This window comes from Ictalurus furcatus, chromosome 12, assembly GCF_023375685.1.
Source record: "Ictalurus furcatus strain D&B chromosome 12, Billie_1.0, whole genome shotgun sequence".
Classification (NCBI taxonomy): domain Eukaryota; kingdom Metazoa; phylum Chordata; class Actinopteri; order Siluriformes; family Ictaluridae; genus Ictalurus; species Ictalurus furcatus.
In genome coordinates, this window is record NC_071266.1 from 14826359 (window position 1) to 14843918 (window position 17560).

Below are 17560 nucleotides of genomic sequence, written 5' to 3' on the forward strand. Positions count from 1 at the left end.
AGAAATTAATCTGTTTCATATTCTGTTTCATGAAAAACTCTTATAGGGTAATGTACATGCAAGCACTATAAACAAAAAAAGAAATGTATACAAACATAAAATTTACTCATAATGTTGAGATGGTGTGTTTGAAAGTGTCCGTTCTCGACAAAAATCCAGTCAGGAAGTGACACAGACAAGGTCAAGTTATTTTTAAAGAGTGAAACAAAACAAAATATATTTTGGAGCCGGAACTGCATCTGCGTGATAAGGGTCGCTCAACAGTGCCAAGTGATGTACGTAATGGTGTTCCGGGATAGCTAACCCTAAACATATTGATGTCTGGGTCATCCTGACCCTAAGAAAACTGTATAAATAGAAGAGCTTCAGCTCTGGTTTTTTAGATCGCATTTTGGGGCGTCTCAAACTGTGTGGATCTCGTGTGGTGGAATGGAACGAATAAACCTGGACCCTTGCTTCTTCTCACTCTGGCTGGTGTCTTATTTTTCTTGCTCCAGTTGAATATGTGAGTATCTGTTTCTATGTTAAGTGTCTTCAGGTAATAGGCAAAATTTGAGCCAGCACCTCTCAGCTTCAAAAAACCAACTCTCAGCCATCTTTGTTTACAAATGTAAGTAGCTTGTTATCATTGTTGTAGCTCTTAAAAGATTACTTTATCATTTTGCGATTTTAAACTTTTTTTGACGTTCTATATGCAGTTTGTTTGAATCCAACGACTTTTATGATTTTTAAAAAATCCACTAGCTACCCTATGATCCTGCTTGAAGTACCATGACAGAAATGCGTGTGATTAAAGCTAACAAATTTATATGACATATAATGTCAGAAAGGTATCGGCCCTGCCTGGCCAGATAAATGCCATTGGTGATGTTTTATAACCTGAGTACGTAATCATGTCGCCAGAACTTGAGTCATCAGTGTCCTAATGCGTAGTGAGCCAGGGTCCTTACCAGTGCCCCAACTCGTGTACATAATATACTGATTCACCACCTAGGGAGGTAGCAAGCTGATTGAGACGCACCCATGGATTAGATATACAGTACAAAATGCACTAAACATGTATAGAACACTTTCACAAGAAAACTATGCAAGTTAACATACTTAGGTTCTGTTCGAGCCACTCCAAAAGAGCGTTCATGTCAATGGGCTATGAAGTAGGGAACAAGCTTCAAGATCTTCAGAATCAAAACTCTCACAATCCAAATGTGAGCATTGTCATCTGTCTCGATATACTTCACATCTTACTATTGGACTCCAACAAATTAAAGTTGTTTTTCAGTGACCATAACCGACTCCAGATGTAATAAATCCATCTGAAAAAAGGCAAACACAGGCTACAAAGGGCAGAACATATGAGATACCTTTTTTGTGGAAGTATAATGTGAATGGCTGCTGATTTGAAAGTACACAAGACCTTAAAGAAGACTGTAGAGCAGGGGTGTCAAACTCAATCAACTTAGGGGCCATATATAAAAAAAAATAGACCAATCCGTGGGCCAGATACGGCTAATATTTATATATATTTATTCCCAACTGAATCATACTTTGCCTTCACAGCAAGTCAGAAAGCTATACAAAGGATTTTCCTTTTTCAGTGAGCTGCTCTTGTAGATCTATGGCTAGCTCATCCAGACAATCTGCTACTATATTTCTGCTAAGACTGACATTTGCAAATGCATTGTCTTTTATCAGGACACAGCTTTAAGCATGCACTAAATTTAAGCATGCACTTCTTCAGAAAATCACCCTATGTGTATGGTCGGCCTGACTCAGCTATTTCTTCAGCCACGATAAAACTGGCTTTTATGGCTGTATCACTCTGTGCTTTTGCTTTAGAAAACATTGTTTGCTGTTGTACAAGGCCTTTCTTTAAACTGCCACTTTCTGTTGACTATGCTGTCTATCCAAGTCCCCGTATGCCTATTAGTCATGGTGTTTTATCTCATAATGACGTCTTATGTTATATTCTTTCATTCTGGCAAACGAGAGACAGGTTTTTCTTTATGGTTGACAAATAAGCTAAGTATTCCAACTCCCACCTGTCATGGAAGGTCCCACCTTCACATTCAACATTCCTTCTTTTTCATTACATTTACATTTATTCACTTAGCAGATGCTTTTATCCAAAGCGACTTACAAATGAGAAAAATACAAGCAAAGCGATATATCAAGCAGAGAACAATACAAGTAGTGCTACGATACAAGATCCATTAATTGAGCTCCAGAAGAAGCAAAGTGCACAGAGTAGAGGTGTAAGTGCAAATTTTATTTTATTTTTTTATGAGTTGGTTAGGTGTTCACGGAAGAGGTGGATCTTTAGCTGTTTTTTGAAGATGGTGAGAGATTCTGCGGTCCGGATTGAGATTGGAAGTTCATTCCACCACTGAGGAACAGTTAGCGTGAAGGTTCTGGAAATGGACCTTGCGCCACGCTGAGTGGGAACTACTAAACGTCGGTCGCTAATCGATCGCAGATTGCGAGAGGGAACGTAGGCCTTCAGGAGAGAGTTGAGGTAGGAGGGTGCTGTTCCTGGCAAGGTCTTGTAGGTGAGCATCAAGGCCTTGAATTTGATGCGGGCGGCTACAGGAAGCCAGTGGAGGGAGATGAAGAGGGGTGTGACATGGGTTTTTAAACCGTTACTAATTTTGACATCCAGACAGTGAGTTGGATCAGCTGTCTTGTGTGTGTGTGTGTGTGTGTGTGTATGTGTGTGTGTGTGTGTGTGTGTGTCTTGTGGGTAAGTGGACGAGGGGAGGCGGTAACCTGATGTTTAGCGCGCAGCATGTTGGCAAGGCTTGCTGGGACTTGTAGTTCAGTGCGGCACAGGCAGTACGGACGTAGGCCGAGATCAATTTAAACTTATATCAATGTGTGGGCCAGATAGAGATGTACAGCGGGCCTTGTGTTTGACATATGTGCTGTAGAGCCTGTTGCTCTCCCTACCTATCTTCTTGTTTCAACAGGAAATGAGTCAAGCCGTGAAATGGTTTAGTTCAAACAAACCTGCCACTGAACCTGTACTTTATTCTGGAAATCAGAAGTAAGAATGCACTAACAAACATATTAGGGAATTATTTATAACAATAGGAGCATGGTGCCCTGAGCGAAATGGTTTTGTAACTCTCATTTCATGGTCTCTTCAATACAGACTTTACATCTCTAATAAAATATCTGAGAATTACACCTTTAAAATTTGCTTAATATTGATCACTGTGATCATATCTGCTGAAGAAACACAATAGAAACCCTCAATAGAATTTGTAATGGTTTTAATGGAAGCTGTAATGGTCCCTGTGGGTCTCTACTGGTAATTTGTTGCCTAATATTGGTGGCATGTTATGTCTAGTGCATAACCTTTAAAAATCAATAATGGTAATTGTAATTATTTTAATGTTTAGCCTATGGGTTGTAATGGTATTTGTAGTGGAAACCATTAGAATTTCTGTGATTGTTTCTATTTTTTTCTCAACAGGGTAATCATTCTTGGATGATGAGCAGATCTGCTTATTTTGTTCAAAAGAGCCAGAAAGTGTGAACCATATTTATTTCCTGAGTGTAGTTATTCAAACAAATTTAGGAAGTGTGTGTGTGTTTGTGTTTTTTATTCTCAGTTACAATATAAAAAATGGTATACATCTTATCATTGTTTGTTTAAATATAAATCTGTTATCATTGTTTTTATTGTGGTAACGTCACCCCAATAACCTTTATTTACTGTACTACTTACATTTAAAAAGCCATACATGGAAAATACAAATTTAAGTTAATGTAATTTTTATAATGAATCTCTTAAACGTCTTTGAAATAAAAAAACAACGTCTCTTATTTCACAGAACTAAAATTGCTAGAAAACTAAGTAACATTGTGCTTATTTTTTGCTTGTTTTTAACACGGATGTCCTGTTTTTGTACATTGTTATTTGCTTTTGTTCATGTACACCATAGCGACAACAAAAGGAAACAAGCAAACAAAGACCCCCAAACACCCGAGTGGGTTAGCGTCAAAGTGTTGCTATAGTAACTGACCCACACTCACGCTGATCTCCGAAACCTCCGAGTTTTCCCGAACTCTTCCGGGGTTAGATAAACCTCCTTCCTGGAACACACCGCGATTTACAGAACAGGAATTTACTGAGACATTCATATAAACAAAGTTTTTTTTTTACTTGCTTTATTTTTTTAATTGGAATAATTTAATGTCCTTTTTATGAACATTTGCGAGGCACAGGAAGACTCGGGAAAGTGCTTTAGCCAATGAGAATAGATTTTGGAAGCATCTGATAGTAGCGTATGTATATTGTCCAATTAGAAGGCGTCTTGATTATTTGAACGTTGGGGGCGGGGCCTGTGTTCTGAGAGGGAAATTTTGTCAGCAGGACAGAAGAACGTTAGAGAAACAGCGCAGTTTATTTTATACAACTCAAGCTAAATACTACAGTTTTGTTCGTTGTTTTTACATATATTTGTTAGGAGCAAACCAGGTATGTATTGTAGACTTGCTTATACGTTTGGTATAATTTGAATGGTGGTTTATATAGTCGGTAAATAGGTGACATCGAGGGGGAAAAACCTCCACAGTGTTTCTGTCTGAATGGAAACACACTTTTTGAGCTTATGTTATTAATCTTAGTTAGCTTAGATTAGTTACTGATCTTGATGATTAAAAGACTAATACTCATCTTTACCTGGAAATAAAGTTAGTTAAGACTTTATGTCGTGACAGATTGCTTATCTGGCTCATTTCACTAACTCTGCATTTCCTGTTGTTTAGGTAAACTAACTGCCGCGCCATGTCACACAAGCAGATCTATTATTCAGACAAATACGACGATGAAAAATTTGAATACAGGTAAGTTATTTATAATGCATGACGAGTTACGTTACTTTGGGAAGAGCCAGTGCTTTATAGAGATTTGTTTTGTTCTGTTGGTTTTCAGGCACGTCATGCTACCTAAAGACATAGCTAAACGTGTGCCTAAAACACACCTGATGTCGGAGACGGAGTGGCGTAACCTGGGCGTTCAGCAGAGCCAGGGCTGGGTGCACTACATGATCCATCAGCCAGGTGTGTGTGTGTGTGTGATCAGAAAGGTGTGTGTGTGTGTGTGTGTGTGTGAGAGAGAGAGAGAGAGCTGTTTGCATATACCTTCTTCTACTAAATAGAAAATCAACCTCTTGCAAGATTTTTTGAGAGAAATTGAGATAAAGCACGCTCTGCAAGTCGCATGACTACTTCACATCCTAATTCATTTGGTTCATTATGATTATTTGCATATCATGTGACTAATAATGGTATATGATGTAGTATGCTTAGGGTATATGAAGAATAGAGCTTGAGCAGGACACAAAATTATTTATTCTGTATAGAATGAGATCATCTTTGGTCATGACATCACAAACTAAACTTTTATGCTTTTACTGAATACTATACTTTCTATCAGGAACGCAGACTTGAGCTGTGGTATTGAGGAGTCAGGAAATAAGACTTAAAGAAAATGGTTACTGATGGAATAACCTGCTTATATTACTTGTAAATGTCACCAAGAAAATAGTTTCAAATTGAAGAACAAAGAAGCACAAGGGTGGGACACAGTGGTGAACAGTGTATTAGTCCTTGGGACTAAATAATGTAATTGGTTGATGTAAACATCAGCTTGCCTGAATCAGTCAAGCTTTTAGTCCGTACAGGTTTTCAATGTGTTTTTTTGGGATTGTTGCAGCCAAAAATGCTTGATTTTGCTGTGGCATTAAAAAAAATTGCGATGCAACTTGCTGAGGGTTTTTTAAAAATGTATTTATTTTTATTATTTTTATTTTTTTAAATTTTTGCGCGGAAAACTATTCGAATAAGTGAAATTGCATGCATAGGATTCTTCTTTTAAATTACTACCAGTGAAGACATGTATATAATCACTTTCTATGATTAAAAAGTCAGACAACATTCAGTACACATTTTTATTTTGTTTTATTTACCTCAAGAACTATTTGGCTAATATATATAAAGAGAATACTGAAAAATAAAATTGCAATATTTCAATTCAAATTTTGCACCAAATAAAAATCAGTGAAATTCATTAACATAAAATGTAAAAACATAGTTTTAATTTTAAAGTGGTCATTGTTTTTGTGTAGTTTTATGTTAACCTGTACCCTTTTGCAATAGGGTATATCACGTGACCAAATCGGAAAACTGGGCTCACCCCATCTGCTTGCAGTGTAATCCTGAGCACCAAGCTAGTTCGCACTATTATTATTTTTCGGAGTATTGTTTGCGTTTTATTTTATTTTAATACTCATATATCTGAATGTTAGTAAGAAGAAAATATCTTTGTCAAAACTGATAAAGTACCAGAAGCAGGAAAATCCTAACAGTGATTTCTGCTGTGTACCTCAACGCGCGATGTCAGGGCAGTTCAATTCCACTGTAAGTTTCCACCTCTTCCCAAAGGATGAAACGTTAAGAAAAATATGGATACGTAATGTAAGACATGAGAATTTGGTAATTAAGAATACCTCACTATACCCCAGTGACCTCACTATCCTCATGTTAATGAGTAGACAAACAACAGTGAACTTGGAACAACTGTGCATGTGCATTCACCAAGCATCTCAAAATAACAAAAGGACTTGCTCATGATCACAGATTCACCTATTCTTACTCCAGCTCTGAAAAGCTTGATAAAAGCTGTCCCTGAACGGGAATGGCCTGAGAACTCGAACATAACACCCAAACCATCCCTAACGTTAATCTCAGGCTGTGTGGCTTCTCGCTTTTCCTCATAGACTTGTGACAGGCTGTCCTGATGCTGACAGCACCAGTCAGCCTATCTTTATTTGATAAGGGTGATGTAGATCCATAGAAGAGACTAGGTAGTTTATGTTAGCGATAGCTAGCTAGTGACATATTGTACAGCATTCCCGTTCATGACTACTACATGCCCTTGTAGTCGCATATGTATGAGGAAGCATATGGCTTAAATCCCATATCCATTTTGGTGGCAGGAGTTTTAGATGTCAACTTGCATTTGCGATGGTCAGCGGAACAGTCTCAAACTGTTCATCAATTTTCAGTGTGGCAAGAACGCATGCATTTCTTCTGTTTTTGTGTATATCTCATACTAAATAGTTTCAGATATTAAAACAATATCTAAGATAAAACAAAGGCAACCTGAGTAAACAGAAAATACAGTTTTAAATGTTATTTATTGAAGTAAAAAAGTTATCCAATGCTAACTGGGCCTGTGTGAAAATGTATTTACCCCATAGTTACTAATTCCCCAAATCTATGAAACTGCATTCATAATGGGGTCCAGCTGGACTAGACACAACCAGGCCTGATTACTGCAAACCCTGTTCAATCAAATCAACACTTAAATAGAACTTCTTCAACAGCATGAAGTTGGTTAAAAGGTCTTACCCACACACTATGCTACACACTATGCCAAAGTTGAAAGAAATTCCAGAAATGATGAGGAAGAAGGTGATTGAAATACATCAGTCTGGGAAGGGTTAAAAAGCTATTTCAAAGGTTCTGGGACTACAAAGAACCACAATGAGAACCATTATCTCCAAATGGAGAAACTCTGCACAGTAGTGAACCTTCCCAGAAGTGGCAGAGCTTCCAAAATTCCTCCAAGAGCACAGCAACAACTCATCCAGGAAGTCACAAACAAGTCAAGGACAACATCAAAGAAACTACAGGCTTCTGTTACATCAATGTCACAGTTCATGACTCCAATATTAGAAAGACAGTAGGCAAAAATGGCAACCCATGGAAGAGTGGCGAGGTGAAAACCACTGCTAACCCAGAAGAACATTAAGGCTCATCTGAATTTTGCCAAAACACACCTTGATGATCCTCAAACCTTTTTGGAGAATGTTCTCTAGATTGATGAATCGAAAGTGGAACTGTTTGGAAGAGTGGTCCTGTTACATCTGGCATAAACCAAACACAGAATTCCACAAAAAGAACATCATACTTATGGTCAAGCATGGTGGTGGAAGTGTGATTGTGTGGTGATGCTTTGCTGCTTCAGGGCCTGGGCAACTTGCAATAATTGAGGGAAACATGAATTCTGCTCTCTAGCAGAAAATCCTAAAGGAGATTAACCGGTCTTCAGTCCGTAAATTGAAACTCAAGCACAACTAGATTATGCAGCAAGACAATGATCCAAGGCATAGGAGTAAGTCCACCTGTGAATGCCTAAAAAAAAAAAAAAAGCAAAGTTCAAGTTTTGAGTGGCCTGATCAAAGTCCTCACTTGAACCAATGGAGATGCTGTGGCAGGACCTTAAACGGGCAGTTCATGCTTGAAAACTAGGGCTGTGATGGTGACGGTTTTTTTTAAAAACCGCAAGCGGTGGTAGCGGAAGAATTAGTGGATAATAAAGAGATGGAGTTAAACTCGGTCACATGTTTCTCTGACAAATACTTTTTCTTAAGTGTAGTATACCACAAGCCTATAAAACTTTGAAAGAAGCACCAGTAGGACAGTAACCTAAATAATATGTTAAAGCTAAATATTAAATAAAATAACAAAACGGGTGACATGCCTTTTTCCCTATAAAGCCGACATATAGCTTCATTCAAATTTATTGGTGCACGCCTCTCATTAGCCACCATCACAGCCCTATCAAAAACCCTCCAGTTTGGTTGAACTAAAACAGTTCTGCAAAGAAGAGTTATCAGAAGTGTTTGGTTGTAGTTATTGTTGCTAAAGGCGGCACAACCAGATTTTAAGTTTAAGGGGCAATTAGTTTTTCTCATGAGTGATGGGTGTTTTGATAACTTTTTTTTTTTCTTCAATAAAAAAACTACTGTTTATTCAGGTTGCCTTTGTTTTATGTATGATATATATATACACACACACACATGCACACACGTACACAAAAGCAGAAGAAATCAGGATGGGGCAAATAATTTTTCACAGCATTGTTTCCTTCACAGAGGAAAAGTGACTCACCAGACTTGATTTTCTTTTATGTTCTGCGACACTGTTGCATGGTGTGCAAAACAGTTTCCCTCCCCTTTTGTGTAAAACAGCCTGAAATTGTATTGCACAGTTTTTCACAGTGATGTTTGTTGGTAAATGAGACGTTTTGGCTGTACTCGCGTTCATCGCATATGAATTGAAGTGGGCTTTGGCTGAATGCATGTCTTGGCCCATAGATTGAAAAATTGCAAGCTCCTCAGAAAATTGTGGGATTTACTTGATTTTTCTTTCATTTCTTTGATAACATAATCATGGAGGGACTGAGCTTTACACCCTGGTGAGTTGAGTGAACTTGCTCTTTGAAGTCGAGAGTCAAGTCAAGAACGAGAGATGTACTGGGGGCAGGACTGCTCAAAATAGGTGTTACATTTGTCACCAGGCTCTTTTATTTTTTAATATTTATTTTTTTAAAATAAAGTTGCTAAAGGGGACAAAAAGAGTCTAAAAATCTAATGACAGTTTCTAAATTGGCAACACTGAAATCACAATATAGGAGAATTAGGCTTGGGAATGTGATATCATGACAAATCGAGGAGGGATGTGTCATGTTTGTTGATCTAAAGTAAATACTTGTGTGCATATACATTCCTGTGAAAAAACAAGTACACCCCATGGAAATTGTTGGCTTTTTTGACATATTTGGACAGGCAAACATTTGATCATCTTTGAAACAGTGCATATTAATGACATTGATATACTTGAACAAAACCAAAAGAAAAAATAGCTTTTTTAATCATTTGTTCAACAGAAATTTCAATAGATGTAAAAAGTAAGTACACTCTTGGCCTCAGAAGCTAGTATTGCCCAATTTCACAGAAATAACTTCTTGTAGGTGTTTTGCATAATTGTCCACCAGGCTTGCTGGTATATTCCAAAAGTATATCTCATGCAGTATACTTTCAGTTGCAAGATATTTGAGGGTTTTCTGGCATGTACTGCATGTTTCAAATCCCCCACAGCATTTCAATGGAATTCAAATCCGGGCTTTGACTAGGCCATCCCATAACCCTCCATTTCATCTTTTTTGAGCGATTCCTTGGGTAGGATCATTATGTTGTTGAAAGGTCCACTTTCACTTCTTCAGCTTTTGGACAGATGATGTCACATTATCTTCAAGCACTCTTTGATATGATACAGAATTCATAGTTGAATCAGTGAATGCAAGCTGTACAGTCCCTAAGGCAGTGAAGCAACCCCAAACCATAACATTTCCACCACAGTGTTTCACAGTTGGAATGAGGTGCTTCTCCTGAAAAGCTGTCTTTGGTCTGCACCAAACATGTCGCTGTTACCGTGGCCAAACTACTCTCTTTGATTCGTCTGTCCAGAGCACATTATTCAAATAGGCCTGGTCGTTGTCCTAGTCATTGGCAAACTGTAGTTTTGCAAAGGCTTTTACCTGGCATGCCTCCCATGCAGGTCAAATTTGTGCAGTCTCTTTCTGACTGTAGAAGCATGCACTTTGACCCCAACAGTTGCAAGACTTCCTAGCAGATCCTGTGATGAAACTTTTGTGGTTCTTGGAGACGACTTCTTTGCATTAGACTGGGCTGAATATGCTGGGACGGCCAGTCGTGAAATCTGCACCATTTGTAGATTATTTTTCTTACGGTGGATTTATGTATTTCAAATAATTTGGAGATCTCTTCTCAACCTTTTTTTTCCGAAGGCCGTACAGAACTCTTTAGCTCTTGGTATGATGACACCACACACCTCAATAGCAAAGGGGACACCAGACACTAGATATGAGAGGGGTATAAATAAGACAGATTCCACCTGCACTCCCTAAGCAGGTTCTCATCACTGGTACCCAATCTTAACACCTGATTCTAATTTTATGGATTTGAAGGTGTGATAAATGTAGGGGTGTTTTTTACTTTTTCCATGTGACTGATCTGTTTTTTGTTCATTTACATTGTGAAAATTACTACACAATGTCAGTTTTATGCATCATTTGATAGTATATCACCTTTATTAATAGGCATAGTTTCAAAGAGGATCAAATGTTTGCTTGTCCAAGTATGTCAAAAAAGCCAACATCTATGGGGTGTACTTATTCACATGACTGTACAGTATAACTCAACAGGAGTGTTTCTGTGGTTACTGTTCATGCTGTGAGCAGCCATGTTGATTTGACAGCACTTGCTGAGCTCAGGGTTGAGAAGGCTGAGTTCCTGAGTAGGAAGTTGGAGTTGATGGGGCGTTTCCTTAGGTTTTCCCCAAAGCCAGAGGTTGGAAATTATAAAATTATGAGTTAATTTTTGTCAAATGCAGCATTAGAGTAAAAAATTTTTGGATCAATTCTGTTGAAGATTTTGTGCCTTAATAAAAAAAAAAACTGCAGTCTCAGGTCACAGTGGCATTGTGAACTAATAGTGAAACTCAATGTTTGTGAAGCTCCGAGAACACTTGTAATTGCCATAAATTCACCAAAGACTTATTGCCTCAGAAATTCTTACCTGGACATGCATTGAAGTACAATTATTTTTTAACAGATATGCTTCAAAACTTTTTGGTAATAGGTGCCCTATCCATAGCCATTTAGTATTGTCCATACAAGTCTGTTCTGGAAATATGCTGACATATGGGATTGAGTCTGAGCTTGCTGAATTTGCCCTGGTCACTGTAGTTTTACTTCTTCGTCTGCTTATTCTTGCCCATGTGTTCCTCCTGCCAGAACCACACATCCTGCTGTTCCGCCGTCCTCTGCCCACGACCAAACCCCAGTGACGGAAAGCAGGTGGAGAAGGCCTCGTTAGACACTGCAGAAGGATGACAAAGAAAGATGGAAGACAAAGTGCCGATGAACTCTGGTGTTAATTCCTTTTGATTGTAAGAGGAATATGTTCTGCTTATAAGGGTTTTCCAAAATGTTCTTATTGTTCCACACATCTTTGCATAAATAGAATATTCAGACTGTTCTGTTTTTCACTGTATAATTTTGGTGAGAGAAAAAGCAGTCATAAAGTATGCTTTGCATTTAAACAGTGATTTAACTTTCTTTTTCGTTGTGTAATTATAGAACACTTTGCATGTTGTTTATAGTACTGTGAATGTTTTTCATCTTCCACTCATTATTTATGATCTTTTTTTAAAATCTACTTTAAAAAATAAACTTTCTGAAAAATATCTTGTGGTGTTGTAATTACATGAAGTGCATTTGCAGATAGATTTGGTCTGCTCTTCATATGCATTTTTTTCTACACTACACTTTTAAATACTGTATGTTCCTTCGCAGTCACACAGGATTTGCAAAAGTAATAAGATTATACAATAAGGTCCATAAGTATTTGGAAAATTACTTTTTATTTTAGTTTAGTTTAGTTTTGCCTCTGTACACCACCACAGTGGATTTCAAATGAAGCACTCAAGATGTAAATGAATACATGTGGGAATAAATAAACATAAATATAAAAATAAATAAAGTTAAAAAGAATAAACAAATTAAAAAATAAATCCAGAAAATAATAAATGAAGGAAAAAAGTAACACAAAAATAAATTTTGGATAAAATTTAAAGTCATTTATTCCTTTATTTCATTTCCTATTACATTTATTTATTTATTTATTTATTTATTATTTCTGTAGGTTTGGTCCTCCATAGACACTCCACATATATTGTAGCTAGCTAATTCATTGCAATTTAGCCACAAGAAGTTAGTAAAACAGCCTTGTTTTATGTTAGCTAAATTTTATTGTAACAGTTCCCATACAGCTCCACAAGAGTGCAAGAGCAGAGCTCCACCCTGAGACCAACGAGGTGGTCTCACCGGCTGAGCTCCAGCCAGAGGTCCACATGGCAATCTCATCTCCAGAGCTCTAGCCTGAGACCTATGAGGTGGGCTCTCCTGCAGAGCTCATGCCAGAGGTCATCGTGGTGACTTTGGTTCCAGCACTCCAGCCTGAGACCCACGAGGTGGTCTCCACTGCAGAGGTTAAAATGGCGAACTCTGCTCCAGAGCTTCTGCCGGAGGTCAACTTGGCGACCTCATCTCCAGAGCTTCAGCTAGAGACCCACAAGGAGGTCTCACCTGTTGAGTTCCAGTTGAAGGTCAACGTAGTGACCTCCTCCCCTGAGCTCCAGCATGAGACCCATGAGATGGTCTCACCTGCTGCGCTCCAGCCAGAGGTCAACGTGGCGACTTCAGCTCCAAAGCCTCAGTCGGAGGTCAATGTGGTGACCTCCTCCCCAGAGCTCCAGCATGAGACCCACGAGGGGGTCTCATCTCCAGAGCTCCAGCATGAGGTCAATGAGGTGACCTCCCACACCAACTTCTCGTCTGAGCTGACGAGGCGATCTTCCCCACCAAGTTCCAGTCGGAGGCAGATGAGATGGCTTCCAAGACATGTTCCAGTTGGAGGGTGACGGCACTACCTCCCTAGCCAGGTACCTGTCTGAAGTTGACAGCATTGCCTTCTATACCATGTTCCTGTCTGAGGGTGATGAGGCGGGCAACCAAGCTCTGAGTACACCTTAGGCTGCTGACAAGGCCAACCAAGCTCTACTCACACCTGAGGCCGATGTCTCGAGCAACCAAGTTATGCTCATACCTGAGACTGACGACACAGCCAACCAAGCTCTGCTCATGCCTAAGGCTGACGGGACGGCCCACCAAGTCAAGCTCCTGTCTGAAACTGACGACACAGCTTTCCAAGCCTGGGTCTTGCCTAACGACCCCAGCGAATCTGCCCCAACCTCATGTCTGCTCCTTTGTCACAAACTAGCAACTCCATTTCTCAGAATGCACTGCAAACTACAAACATGGCCGACGATGACTACAACTCCTAAACTACACACAGACATGTTCACCTTCCCCAGAAGACTAATCTCACACACCTGTTCCCAATCACACTCACAATCACACCACACTTTAAAAGAGACTGTTCATTCACTAGACCTTGGCGAAGTAAATGCTCAGTTGATGTAGTCTCTGTTACTACGGAGGCGGTCTATAGTGTTGTGATTCTGGTTCCGATTCTGTTTTGTACATGACTCTGATTATCTGCCTTACCTGCTCTAGTCTGTTTGCCTGATTGATTGACCTCTGTCTGTCTTCGTTGTTGATATTTGCCTTGCCCTTTGGATTATATTCTTTTCGATAAAAGTTATTAATTGCACTTGCATTGGTCTTGACCTCCATTACATGACAATAAGCTTTTACCTTCCAAGCAGCAGTGTTGTTCTTTTTTCGTTTGATCATTTAATAGCACATATTTTAATCCCATTTCATCAGAAGTGGCTGGACTAAATGGCCTAGCTGGGCTAAGCTGTCTTTCAAAGATTAAAAAAAGACATCAATTTAAGGTTTAATTTTTGAGTGTTCACATCAGATTATTTACTGTTAACAAATGTTTGAATGTGGATTATTTTGGATTGTGAGGAACCAAGCTCAACAGCAGCAGCAGTCAGAAGACAAATATACAGAATGGTATGATGAAGCAACGCTGGGGTTGATTTCTCTCTATCCCACTGTAGATTCATTCAGCCTATCAGTGACAGTCATGTCAAGTAATTATACATTATCACATGCCCCCTAGATTTGATCTCCATTTTAGCTGATATTTTTCAGCCCAATTCTCTGATCCATAACATCAATAACACATCATCAGCATTGATTAAAGGCACCAGTGAAATTCATAGGTGTAATAAATGTTAATGATTATACTCCATGATCCTATTTTTCCCAAAATGCCTTTGGAGGAGAAACTTACATACACTCAGCCAGTATTGTCCAATCAAAGAATAAATTGTATAAAAATGGCTGAGGACAGAACCATATGTTTAGTGGGTTTCTTTGGTTTGAATGAAAGGGTTATTGTTTTTGTTTATTGTATTTACTATAGGCTACAGAGAAAACATGCCATGAACCTAGTAGAATATTATGGACTTGAAACACTTAAAAGAGAGAAATCATTGTGTGTGTGTGTGTGTGTGTAATTCGGTGTAAAAGTATTCCTAATAAAGTGTTCATGAGTGTATTATATTATATAAGTTTCATCATTAACAAATCTCGATGGTTGTTTATAGTAGTCTCTAAATGGTCTGCACTATACAGTGCTTTTATCCAAAGCGCTTTACACTGTGTCTCATTCACCCATTCACGGTAGCAGAGCTGCCATGCTAGGCGCTAACTTGCCATTGGGAGCAACTTGGGGTTCAGTGTCTTGCCCAAGGACACTTCGGTACGTGGAGTCATGTGGGCCGGGAATCGAACTGCCAACCCTACAATTAGTGGACAACCCGCTCTACCACCTGAACCACAGTATAGGTTTATGTGGCACCCAACCGTTCAAAATAATATAAAATAAAGCCCTTAACTCAAAATAAACAATTGGAACAGAAACGACATCACCGAATGTGTAGCGTCACACAACGCTGTGACGTCAGCGTTGTCATAGTGACAGCTTCTGTGACAGAGGCTCCAGTGTGGGCTATATATACTGAGCAGACGCTACGCTGTTTATTGCACACTGATTGTTTCAAGATCACTAATGGCTTTAATCGGTAAACCAAGGATCAAGGAGTCCCGCTGGAAAGTTGTGGAGAAAAAGACTCAGAAGGATGGCCTTCTCCACACCTTCTACAGCCCCAATGGAGATCAGTACACCGGAGAGTGGAGGAAAAACCTGAGGCATGGACAGGGAACTCAGGTGTGGACGAGTGCCAAAACGATGTATGAAGGTGAATGGAAATGGGATGTGCGTGATGGTTTTGGGACGCTCTACAAACTGCAACTGCCATCTGAGCGGTATTTAAAAGTGTATTTGGGGAACTGGAGAAACGATAAGAAAGAGGGGTTTGGAAAATATTTCTACAGCTCTTCATCCCGATATGAGGGGGAGTGGGTGAGGAATGAGAGGAGCGGAAATGGGAGGATGACTTACGAGAATGGAGATGTTTATGAAGGAGAGTGGTTCAGGGATAAACCCCACGGCAAGGGCGTGCTGCTCCTCAGGAACGGGAACAGGTATGAGGGCTACATGAAGGATGGGAAGAAACAAGGACACGGACGCTTTGTCTACAAGGACATGGGTCAGGTGTACGAAGGCTTCTGGGTAGATGATGTGCCCAAGTGTGGGAAGCTGTGTGAGTACGACAGGAAGAATACACACACACCTGAGCTGAACCCGATCCCACCGGTGAGGCTGCAGGATGTCCACGAAGTACTAAGGGAGGCACTCGGCCGTTTCTGCAGCATGACATGAAGGATTAAAGCACAAAGAAGAAAAGAGAAACACAACAAAACATAAATATACACATAAGAAAAATATTTCGTGAAATCGGAAAAACGCAAAAAAAAAAAAAAGTGTCTCAGAGAGACCGGAAAGAGTGGCCGTGCATGAGAAAGAAAGTGGTGCGCACGCGATAGTCAGTGGTGTGCACGAGATAATTTCCCTTCAGAATTACACCACGTGCTTTCAGAGACTACATAAATATAATAAATTAATACAGAAATCTCTTAAATATCTCACTGATATTTATTGAGACAATAATAGCTTAATTCCTTTTGATTATAAGAGGAATATGTTCTGCTTATAAGGGTTTTCCAAAATGTTCTTATTGTTCCACACATCTTTGCATAAATAGAATATTCAGACTGTTCTGTTTTTCACTGTATAATTTTGGTGAGAGAAAAAGCAGTCATAAAGTATGCTTTGCATTTAAACAGTGATTTAACCTTTTTCGTTGTGTAATTATAGAACACTTTGCATGTTGTGTATTGTACTGTGAATGTTTTTCATCTTCCACTCATTATTTATTATCTTTTTTTTTTTTTAAATCTACTTTTAAAATAAAAACTTTCTGAAGAATATCTTGTGTGGTTGTAATTACATGAAGTGCATTTGCAAGAAATTTGGTCTGCTCTTCATATGCATTTTTTTCTACACTACACTTTTAAATACTGTATGTTCATAGTCACACAGGATTTGCAAAAGTAATAAGATTATACAATAAGGTCCATAAGTATTTGGACAATGACTTTTTATTTTAGTTTTGCCTCTGTACTCCACCACAATGGATTTGAAATGAAGCAATCAAGATGTGATTGAAGTGTAGAGCTTCAGCTTTAATTTAAGGTGTTTAACAAAAATACTGAATTAAGTTTCCGAATTACCGACATTTTTTAGAGTCGCTCTATTTTCACAGACTCAAATTTTCCCTCTCCTGAACACTATTTCTGGAAAATCGTGGTCACTACAAAATAATTCAACATAATGCGAATCAGTGAAAATAATAGCTCTCCAGTTGATCTGTCACATCCCGTAGCATTTTGGACAGTGCATTGCTACTTGCTGTCATTTTCTTTGAAAACTCTGATCTCTAAAAAAAAACAAAAAAAAACAAAAAAAAAAAGGAAATAAATAAAAAAAATAGATGCAATCTCCCAAACCATTGGGAATAATGTGTTATAGTCTGATGAGACCAAAGTTTAACTTTTTGGCCATAATATTAAAAGCTATGTTTGGCACAAAAAACACAGCACATCACCAAAATAACACTATCTCCACGGGGAAGAATTCTTTGGGGCTGGAACTGAGCTTTAAAATGATTCTTATTGTTTTTCACT

General features: G+C 38.8%; 2 protein-coding genes across 5 annotated transcripts; both read left to right on the forward strand.

The window, feature by feature from the left end:
• Positions 1–377: 377 nt before the first annotated feature.
• cks1b (CDC28 protein kinase regulatory subunit 1B) lies at positions 378–12120 on the forward strand. Of its 4 annotated transcripts, none has more exons than XM_053638504.1 (4): positions 378–505; positions 4771–4848; positions 4937–5064; positions 11669–12120. In XM_053638504.1, exons 2-4 carry the CDS (start codon positions 4790–4792, stop codon positions 11719–11721), a joined length of 240 nt encoding a protein of 79 aa, XP_053494479.1. In that variant the 5' UTR covers positions 378–505; positions 4771–4789; the 3' UTR covers positions 11722–12120. The 4 variants fall into 4 exon arrangements, with proteins under 4 accessions (XP_053494479.1, XP_053494478.1, XP_053494477.1 ...); XM_053638503.1 differs by lacking the exon at positions 378–505 and adding an exon at positions 3922–4077; XM_053638502.1 differs by lacking the exon at positions 378–505 and adding an exon at positions 4084–4287.
• Positions 12121–15401: 3281 nt separating this feature from the next.
• On the forward strand, positions 15402–16802 carry LOC128616041 (MORN repeat-containing protein 3-like). Its single transcript, XM_053638500.1, has one exon. The coding sequence runs from the start codon at positions 15483–15485 to the stop codon at positions 16194–16196; it is 714 nt and encodes a 237-aa protein (XP_053494475.1). The 5' UTR covers positions 15402–15482; the 3' UTR covers positions 16197–16802.
• Positions 16803–17560: the final 758 nt, after the last annotated feature.